Source organism: Perissodus microlepis, chromosome 16 (genome assembly GCF_051167445.1).
Source record: "Perissodus microlepis isolate ML-2025 ecotype Zambia chromosome 16, ASM5116744v1, whole genome shotgun sequence".
NCBI lineage: Eukaryota > Metazoa > Chordata > Actinopteri > Cichliformes > Cichlidae > Perissodus > Perissodus microlepis.
This window is the reverse complement of record NC_140476.1, coordinates 32847117-32857814: the sequence shown is the minus strand read 5'-3', so window position 1 is coordinate 32857814 and position 10698 is coordinate 32847117. Positions and strand designations below refer to the sequence as shown.

The 10698-nt window shown below is 40.8% G+C and overlaps 1 protein-coding gene across 22 annotated transcripts in view; it reads right to left on the bottom strand.

Annotated features, from left to right (window-relative positions):
* Window positions 1-10698, bottom strand: part of ttn.2 (titin, tandem duplicate 2) — a 221696-nt gene that overhangs the window by 47048 nt on the left and 163950 nt on the right. For all 22 annotated transcript variants that reach the window (XM_084909012.1, XM_084909028.1, XM_084909015.1 and 19 more), the window contains 16 exons: window positions 10352-10651; window positions 9965-10267; window positions 8736-9035; window positions 8363-8650; window positions 7960-8262; window positions 7298-7600; window positions 6911-7216; window positions 4259-4546; window positions 3520-3810; window positions 3089-3376; window positions 2417-3004; window positions 1975-2079; window positions 1689-1886; window positions 1248-1544; window positions 452-1039; window positions 9-311 (listed from right to left, as the gene is read on the bottom strand). In XM_084909012.1, coding sequence (XP_084765138.1) covers window positions 9-311; window positions 452-1039; window positions 1248-1544; window positions 1689-1886; window positions 1975-2079; window positions 2417-3004; window positions 3089-3376; window positions 3520-3810; window positions 4259-4546; window positions 6911-7216; window positions 7298-7600; window positions 7960-8262; window positions 8363-8650; window positions 8736-9035; window positions 9965-10267; window positions 10352-10651 — 5049 coding nt within the window. The remainder of the gene's footprint in view (window positions 1-8; window positions 312-451; window positions 1040-1247; window positions 1545-1688; window positions 1887-1974; window positions 2080-2416; window positions 3005-3088; window positions 3377-3519; window positions 3811-4258; window positions 4547-6910; window positions 7217-7297; window positions 7601-7959; window positions 8263-8362; window positions 8651-8735; window positions 9036-9964; window positions 10268-10351; window positions 10652-10698) is intronic.

The window sequence follows — 10698 nt, the reverse complement described above, 5'->3', positions numbered from 1 at the left end:
TTACTTACACACAATATCTTTTGTCATGACAGGGCGCGATGGTTCACTTGGCTCCCCAAATCCAGCCTTGTTCTCAGCAGTGACTCTAAACTCGTACTCTACTTCCTCACTCAGGCCTTGCACCTTAAACCGCAGGTCAGGGATAGTCCGCTTACAGGCTCTGACCCATCTCAGTCCTTTTCTCTCTTTCCTCTCAACACAGTATCCCCTAATGTCACTTCCCCCATCTCGTACTGGTCTCTTCCATGAAATGGTGACAGCATTCCTACTAACATTATCAATCTCTGGGGTTGAGGGCGGACCTGGTGGTGCTGGGGAAACAGAAACAGGAAGGACATGTCTATTAGCTATATTTTTATTTTAAAGGATCTGCAAGATCCTATAGCTAAGTTGCTTTTATTGTTTAATTATTAATACACAGATATAAACCAAATAAAAAATATAAACTTACAGAAACTATCAACCATTTTGACTGGACCAGACTGGGTTGAATCTCCTGTGCCATACTGGTTCACAGCAGACACTCTGAAAATGTATTCATTGCCTTTAATCAGTTTGCTGACTACGTGTCTGCAATCCATGACATTTTCAGCTAGCTTGGTCCACTGTAGTCGGCTGGTTTCTCTCTTCTCAAGGATGTAGGATTTGATAGTAGAGCCTCCATCCTCCTCTGGTGGAAGCCAGGTCAGGGTACACTTTTCGGCTGAAACGTTACTGGCTTCAATTGGGCCTGGAGGTCCAGGAACATCTAAGACCTTCACCTTAACATGTTCTTCCTTAATGCCAAAGGGGTTGCTGGCAGTGATAGTGTACTCCCCTGTGTTCTTCCGACTTGCGTACTTAATAGCCAGAGTAGAGGAGGTTGGGGTACTGGTGATGGTGACAATGTCAGAAGTCTTCAACTCACGTCCTCCCTTGGACCACGCTGCAGTAGGTGGAGGTTTGCCCACAATTTTAGAAGCTGAGATTACAATTGTGTCTCCTGCTCTGATGGCTATACCATCTTTCATTTCTGGGTCAATAGTGATGGTTGGGGGCTCTGTAGAGATGACAAAAAAAGTTGTATTTTGCATTGTAGACAGTTGTTGACATTTTAAACGTTCAACAACTCAAAATTTCAAACTTTTGACAAATAATTTTAAGTCCTAACTGTACATATATACATAAAGGGGGGGGGGGGGGGGGGGGGGAATCAATAATCTACAGTCAACTCCGAAACTAGTCAAACCGTTTACCACTTAGCTCACCATATTCATCCTTGCAGGTCAAAAGCGGAGTAGGCTCTGAAGCAATACTGATGGCACCTGCAGCATTCCTGGCTCTGACTCTAAATTCATACTGGGATCCTTCAGTCAGGTCAGTGACGGTAAAAGCACAGCCCTGAATGTTGACATGATTTGCTTTCATCCAGGCCTTACCACTGGCCTCAAGTTTCTCTATGATATAACCAGTAAGCTTGTAGCCACCGTCATATTTGGGAGCTGTCCACATCAGAGTGACTGTGCTCCTGGTGACACTGATTACTTCAGGCTTGCCAGGAGGATCTGACATGACACAAAAGAGAAGACAGTTGTAAAGCATTTCAAAAAGAGACATGGTTGCCATAGCTCAGGTAACAAGTACTGTAAACAGTACATAGTTGAATAAGATTAGAGCAAAAAAAAAGATTCCAATAACAGTGGACTCACCAATAGGATCCAGAGCAACCACGGCCTCAGTTACTTTGCTAGCCTTTCCCAGGCCAGCCATGTTCATGGCCATTACCCTGAACTCATATTCTAATCCTTCTGTCAGTCCAGTGACTCTACATTCTTTTACTCTCAGAGGAGTCTTACTCGCCCGTTTCCACATCAGACTGTTCTTTTCCTTATACTCTATGTGATATCCTAGAGAAAACACAAAATTACTTGATCAGACTGATTGTTATTTGCTGTTTGCTCATACTTAGCATGTACATTGATCACTGTTTGTTACCAGTAACTGGGGCACCACCAGTGTCCTTTGGATCAACCCAAGTCAAGATGGCTGATTCATGCCTGATGCTCACAATTTCTGGTGGAGCAGGTGCCCCGGGAACATCTGGAGGAAGAAGAGAAAGCGAGAGGAAGACATTATTAATATGTGTAATAAAATCAGTTCAGTATAATGCAGATGGTGTCATTACACGAGAAAGACTGATTAAAAAAATCCCTAAACAAAGCTATAGTTTCATTTCATTTTCTAGTATTTTAAAAGTACATTTGTAAAACAAATACATCAGGTCTTATAATGAGTACTAAATGTTATTACTAGAGATAATTTTGCCCTTTTTTAAAAAAAATTAGAGACAATGTCTTGACAAGACAAAAAGATCTGAAGTATAATCAGTTATAAATTAACAGTGGTAGTAGACAATGGCCATACTGGCCATACTTACTGAAAGGATGCTGGGCAACGACTGGGTCAGACCTCAGATGTTCTCCAACCCCATACTTGTTCTCAGCAAACACTCTAAAGATGTATTCTATCCCGTCATGGAGTCTGATCACTCTCATGGTGGTCTTCTGGATGGCAGAAGCCACTGTAGTCCACTTGTTATCTGTTGTTCTCCTCTTCTCCACAATGTAATTAGACACCTCTGCACCACCATCATCTTTGGGTGGTCCCCACTCTAGTGTGATGGCATCGGCAGTTATCTCATCAAACGTAATGGGTCCAGTGCAGATACCGGGTTTGCCAACCACCTTCAGCTGGAACTTGCAGTCCTTTGAGCCAGCACTGTTCCTGACGTTTATAGTGTAGGTGTCAGCATCTCCTCTCTGGCAGTCTCTAATCAGTAAGGTGGTGATGCCCTGAGATGCTTCAATACACATCCGCCCAGTATCACCCAGTCCCATATCGCCCTTCTTCCAGGTAGCAGTGGGGTTTGGAACTCCAGTGATGGGGATGTTAATGCGTGTTGTGCTGCCCTCCTTAACCACACAGCAGCCATCGTGCAGATCACTTAAGTTGCAGTCGGGTAGCACTGAAGTTCAAAAGGATAATCATCATTAAAAAGTTAAACATTATAATTTTAATATAACTAAGAATAGCATGAAGACATTTTTACCAAATTGGTCCTTTGCAACAGCAGTGAGCTCAGTGGGTGGTCCCTCTCCAGACTCGTTGAGTGCCTTGACCCTGAAAGAATACTCCTTGCCTTCTGTCAGTTCTCCAATGGTGTGTGAGGTATTCTTGCCTTTCACGATCTGCTTCCACTTCTCCTCGCCTTCACCCTGCTCCAAGATGTATGCAGTAATAAAACTTCCACCATCATTGATTGGCTTCTTCCAGGACAGGGTGATAGAGTTCTTTGTAGTCTTCTGAGCTTTGAAGTCTGTCACTGGACCAGGTTGCTCTGCAGAGGAAGGACAAATGGACGAAGGTTGAACGTTTGTGTTTTTTTAGCTACATATATAGTGTCTCTCTTTGAGCTCATGAATGCAGTGGCTATACAGCATGAGTATATTTAAATTTAAGTATCAAATATCTTGTAACTACCAGAGGCCCTGATGCTGCCTGGGGTCTCACAGCCTTCTCCAATGCCGTATGCATTTTCAGCTAGAACTCTGAAGCAGTAGGCCTGTCCTGCCTCCAGGTTGGTGATCCTGAAGGAAATCTTAGGACAATCTGCTGACACACAGGTCCAGGCTTTCCTCTCAGCCAAACGTTTCTCTACGATGTAGTTCTTAACTGGACTACCACCATCAATCAGTGGGGCATCCCAGGTGATGCAGGCATGGGTTCTGGAGGTTTCCTTCACAGTCAGGTTTAAGGGTGGGCCCGGAGAATCTAAGTGGGCAAGAGAAGCAATTTCTTTGCCTTATAGCTTTCAGAAAGTTATACAAGCACGAGTACAAATGCATGTCTGAAGTGAAAACACACATTAGGCCTATGTGTGCACTCTATATTTATTTAAAAAAACATTTTCTTTCTTCATGCTGATATTTCTGATATATCTTATATAATCATATATATGTTCTACTTTTTTACACATTTTAAGGTGAAAACTATGTTCGACTCCATTTAATACATTTAATGTTTAATTTTTAAAACCACTATTTCAAGAATTGTATTTCAGCTCAATGCAGGTTAAGAAAAACCTCTTGATAGATTTGAACTATAAATCAGTGAAAAGGTTTTTCACTAACTTGGTTTCATTTACATGTCTACATTGCATGTGACATTACAACTCACTGGAGTGTGTGTACTCAACATTTTATATGACAGAAATTCTTACCAAGGACCTTTACTACGATGGTGTAGCTCTTAGAGCCGCTGCTGTTCTCCAGTGACAGAACATATTTGCCAGAATCGCATCTGTTAACATCCTCAATCATCAGCAGGGTGTCCCAGTCCGATGTCTTGATCAGTAGTCCTTGCCTTTCCTTCAAATTAGCATCAACTTTAGTCCATGTCACCTTCGGTGCTGGGCGTCCTCTCAGTGGTACATAGAGCCTCATGGTTACTCCAGCTCGCAGAACCAAAGCTTTTCTCAGGTCAGCGTCAAGCTCAGCATCAGGAGCAACTGGAGGAAACAAAGGGTGGGTCATTAACAGTGTTGGATAAGTTACTTTGAAAAGGTAATTAATTATAGTTACTAGTTACTTCTTCAAAAAAGTAATTGAGTTAGTAACTGAGTTACAAGATTCTAAAAGTAATAATTACTTGAAAAGTAACTATTGTGTTACTTTAAAAAAAATCCAGGGTATAATTGGCCATTTTAACTACTTTTGATGTTTCCTCCACATTTCACCTTTAAAAACTATTTACTTTGTTTGGTCTCATCCTTTTCAGCACAACCTCACGTGTCTGAATTTACAGTCATGTTTTCATTTTGACAAACTGTGTTAACACAATTGATCTAAAATCAGACAAAAAACATAAAACCAGAGTAGAAAAAGTTATATTTTTACTGTAACAACCACAAACGAATTGTATGAATCGTATTTCATAACTTTAAATGCAAATATAAATTGTCAATGTTAAAATCCTATGCACAGGTTTTGCAAACAACAAATTTATTTGCATCCATTTACCTTTTACCCTCTTTTAAATAACCATTTCAAACTATTTACAGAACAATCAGCTGTTCTTCAATAAGATGCCACAAATTATTTGTGCCACTGCAAAAACATAATTTCTGTCCACTATAAAGGAGAACATCACAGCCTGATACCTGCAGGTCTGACAGCAGCAGGTGTATCACTCCTGTTTTACCTGGAGACAGCAGTCGCCTCATTGTTCTGACACACAACACAACACTACACACTAACTACACAAGACAACACATTAACTACACACTCCAAACACGCTAAACGTCACAAATCTCTCACATCTCAAAACTCTCTCTCTCTCTCTCTCTCTCTCTCTCTCTCTCTCGCCGTCACTCCTAAAACTTCCGCCTCTTCCTAAACAACCAAATGTCATGTTGCCATATCATTTTTTGATTGGTCTGCATGGTGCATTTTTCCACCAACACAAACGGGCAGTTTTTGTTTTGTTTTTCTTATTTTTTGCCCATAAGCAGAGAGTGCTCACTGCGCTGTCCTTAGACAGTAAACGTGACGAAACTATTGAGGAAAAAACGCCGCGTATATATAGTTTATCATGACTCTGGTTTTACCTGGCCTATCAACACAGTTTATAAACTGGTATATGTCACCTTGTTGCTTTGTCTTTAAGTGGTCATGTGATTGGCTTACCACGACTACTTTATTCTTCCTCAGTCAAACAGCAGCACTCATGCGATTGTTTTGCCCCCTGAGCTCCAGGTGTTGTGCCAGAAAGTGATCGTGATCACCGTCCGCGGGAGCGCAGCTGCTTAAAGCTGCAGCGCCCAGATTACTTACAGCTACTTCCTGCAGCTGATATAAGATGCGGTAAACTGAACACAGCTTCAACCGTCTGTTTGTTGAAAAATAGTAACGCACCGCATTTTCTTGTTAGTAACTGTAACAGCGTTGTAACGATGGGAATAGTAATTAGTTAGATTACTCGTTACTGAAAAAAGTAACGCCGTTACTTGTAACGCCGTTACTTGTAACGCCGTTATTCCCATCACTGGTCATTAATCACAGTGACTAACTTAACTGTTATGTCGTCTGTTAGTTGCCATTATTTCTTCTGTTAATCTGTCTTGCCCATTTGGCAGTATTCTCTTTTCACTAATCTTTTCACTAGTACTCTCTTTTCACAGTGCTAATTTGTCCTCCTGAAAATATCAAGTGTTGATTTTGGCTAATACCAAGAAAGTCTTAGTTTATCAAGTTCACATCAAGTTCAAGTTAATTATTGACAATATGTTTAATTAATAAAGTTAATTCGCTAGCGGAAACAAGTAATATAATATATAGATTAAAAAGATAACCACAAAGGCCAGACCAGCAATTTCAATTACGCTAGCAAATTGCTGGTTGGTCAAATTTTTCTAATAGTTGGACTTGATATGAGAAATTCTGTGTTGGATTAGGTAAATGGTTATTTCATTTTCTTCGATTACCACTGAGCCAGTTAGTGGTCATACAATCCGATCTCCATAATGTCATATGCATTAAAGTTATTTAATGAAATGGAGTTCCTCTTTCACAGTGATACACTGTGATATAATAATGAGAGATAAGGTGTACTACTGTATTTGCTGACACAGTCTCTCCTTCAAAGCCAAGCTAACTTGATTGATTTTTATATTGCCTCTTGATTGAATTCTTTTTTCTTTTAGAGATTCAGCAATAGCCACACGTATTCATAACAATGATTTAGACATAAGCTGTTGATCTCCAGTTGAAACACCCCACAGAAAACCATTAAATTAAACCAGTAAACTAAACAATTTTCCTTTAGGAAATTATTTATCTAAATAGTGTTGAATCAGAGACAGCTGGGAACATACTTAGAATATCCTTAGGCATGTAGTTTCCAGGCACCTCGCTGGGCTCACTGTAGCCAATCTTGTTAACAGCCGTGACTCTGAACTGGTACTCAATGTTGTCCATCAGGCCTGTCAGCAGGAATTTCGTGGCCTGGAGTTTCTTCGGCACATTGCATCTTGTCCAGCTCTCTGCATCAACTCGCTTGCACTCAACCAAGTATCCAATGATCTCACAGCCACCATCGTATGCTGGTTTGGTCCAGCTGAGGCTAACTGACGTCTTGGTAGAGTCCACCACCTTGGGGAAGGCAGGTGGCCCGGGAGGATCTAAAGAATTATTTATGAATAATTAGTTGTCTGAAGCGTTTTACTTTCATTTAGAAAGTGTGTTTTAAAGCAGATACTCACAGACAGGGTCAACAGCCAGGGCACCATTTGAAGCGTCGCTGGGTTTCCCAAGACCAGCCTTGTTTATAGCAATTACTCTGAACTCATACTCAGAGCCCTCAGTCAGTTGAATGGCCTTGATGGTCCTATCAATGACTGGTCGGCGGTTAACCTTAGCCCAGCTCAGCTCAGTGGCCTCACGTTTCTCCACCATGTAGCCAAGGATGGGAGACTTGCCATCATTGGCTGGGGCCTTCCAGCTGACTGTCATGGAGTTCTGTGTGATGTTGGTGATGACAGGTGGCTCACATGGACCAGGAACATCTGACACAAGAGATAATGTTTTAATTCTCTCCCATTAGCATCTGTCTTTATTTTTGGTCATCAATAAGCAAGATGGGCTACACCAACTTTGATCAACACGGTGTTATAAAGGAATAAAAAACTTACACATTAGCCATGTCACACAATTCACAATTTGAAAAATTGAATTTAAGCAAAAAAATGTCAAGATATATATCAAATCACAGTAATTTTAATGATTTAAACATGGTCAAGCTAATATGAGACTTTCAAAATGTATTATAGAGATGTGGGAGAAAGGTTCATGCAGTCAGTAAAACATGCATGCTTTCATTTTTTCATTTTATTCTCCTCAAGTAGAATACAGTGAGTTTTCTTACCATACGGATTCTTGACTGTGACGGCATCAGTCATAATGGGATCTCCCACACCATACTGGTTCTCAGCACTGACTCGGAACTGATATTCGTGTCCTTCAATAAGTTTCTCCACTGAACAGTCAGTGATGTGTCCATGGATGTTTGAGGTGACCAATGCCCAGTTGGCCCTGCTAGTCTCACGCTTCTCAATGATGTAGTTAGTGATTTCAGAACCGCCATCTGCAAGTGGCGGCACCCATCGCAGCTTAACACGGTCAGCAAACACCTTAGAAATTTTCACTGAGGCTGGAGGGCCTGGTTTGTCTGTGGTAGAAAAAACACAAGGATAAGCTTTTTTTCTCTCAAAACATGAAACGCAAGCTTAAGCACTACAATAAAATGAACTAACATAACTTTAGCTTACCGAGTACTTTGACCTTTATGGTGGCGTACTTGGTGCCATTGACATTTTCAGCTATGATAGTGTAGTCCCCAGTCTCTTTCCTGGTGACAGAGTATAGCTCCAGCAGATGAAGATGTTTCTTTTGGGACATCTTCATTCCCTCAGCAAGGACCAGAGGTACTCCATCCTTCTTCCAGCTCACTTTGGGAAGTGGTTTGCCAAAGACCTCAGCATCCAGGAAGACATTTTCTCCAGCTTTCACCACAATCAGGTTCTTCATGTTAACACCTAATTCCACACGAGGAGCAACTGCATAGAAGGGAAAAAAAACCCTCATGATTATTTGTATATGACTGTATTTGTGTATCACTTTCGTTACTATGCAGAGTTGTACCATTCTCTGCGATGACAGGAATAGGGTCAGATAGCTCAGATGGAAGGCTGCTGTTAATTGCGGTCTTGGCGATGACTCTAAACTGGTATTGTTGACCCTCCTGTAGGTTAGTCACCACATAGTTCTCTGTCTGGATGTTCATGCAGTTGGCATTGCAGCGAGTCCACTTCTCTTCTGGAAGCTTTGTATATTCCACGTAGTAGCCAATCAACTTGCTGCCACCGTCATGCTTTGGACGGCCCCACACTAATGATACAGTGCTCTTGGTCACATCCATGGGCTCGGGTTTTCCTGGTGGGTCTAGATAGAAACAAAAACCCCCACAAATGAACAGTTGTAGACGATACTGTTTAAATAACAAAGAATGAACTTGAATGCAAAAGAGTGCAAATATATATAGCAATATATCCTGAAATTAAAAAGAAAATATATTAACTAGAAAAAGTAGAATTTGAATCATTCTGATATGAGTCAAAGAAGATTGTGGGTGGGGAGTATTGTGTAGGTGATTTTGACATGGAATAATTAAACTACTGATTTTATCATTGAATTGCAGCATCTGTAATCATTTAATTGTTTTCTCCTCAGTTTTTGTGGGTATTAAATCAACTACAGCATGTTTATTTAAAGGAAGGGTTCCCTAGCTTTACTGTTATGTACTTTACTATAATACTGTTGAGTTGACATTGATTGATTGATAATTTAAAACTGATAGACAGAAAAATAGAATTCACCACTTTAATGTTAGGGCTAAAATGGGCTTCTGTATTTCAGATGTGTTTGGTTAGTTAACTTGCAACGGAAGTAGGTATTTTAAAAATAAATTTCCTTATCTTTTTGTTTGACATGTATTAAAGGGCCTGGGGCTGCTGAACTGAATCACTATTAAATATTTAGCCTTGGTACATGGAGCACGTTATCTAACAGGAGAGATACATTTTTATTCCGTGGTTAAAAAGAATTTTTAAAAAATCAAATGTTTGCTAGCTTCAACAAACTGATCAGGAAATGTTAAAAACAACAGAGGGCATACATAAAATGATGTATATGATGTTTTTTTCCAGTTAATAAAAACATGAATGACATAAAAGTGCAGTTGTGTTGTGAAGAGCTCTTTGAATTTAAAGTTGTCATTTTTGTACTATTGGTTTTAACTGAAATTTATCAACAATATGGTGAAATGGTGAGAAAAATTATGATGTTTTTCTAGTTATAAGAAGTGTTCATACCGACAGCAGTCCTGGCAGTGATGAAGTCTGTCTGTTTACAAGGTTTGCCCTGTCCGGCCTGGTTTTGTGCTGACACCCTGAAGGTGTACTCCAGGCCATCGATCAGGCCTGTGCAGGTGTACTGAGTGGCTTTGACCAGAGTCTCATTAGCCTTCACCCACAGAAGGCTATTCCTCTCCTTCTTTTCAATGCAATATCCACTGATGGGGCTCCCACCATCAGAGCTGGGACGCTCCCATGATAGGATGACGAAATCCTTGTTGATCTTGTTTATCTGCAGGTTTCTGGGTTCACTCGGAGGATCTTTGGGGAAAAAAACCATTAACACTTAATGTTATTCTTGTAATGTTGGGAAGCTATGATACATATTAGAATACAAATGCTCACCAAATGGATATCTGGCAATCATCTTCTCAGAGTAGGTAGGCCCAGAGACGCCAAACCTGTTTTCAGCACGAACACGGAAGCTGTACTCTTTGCCAGGTGTCAGTTTGGTCATTCTGAAGCTCGTCTTTGTGCAAGATGTAGAAACGGTGATCCAATCACCCTGGCTAACATCACACTTCTCTACAATGTAGTTGGTGATGTTGCTACCACCATCCTCCTGTGGCGAGTTCCAGAGCAGTGTGCACGCATCCATGTCCAGTTCAGTGATCTCCAAAGGAGCTTCAGGGGGTCCAGGGATGTCTGAGACACAGACAGCACACATGTTGATAATGGAAGGCAGGGCAAAG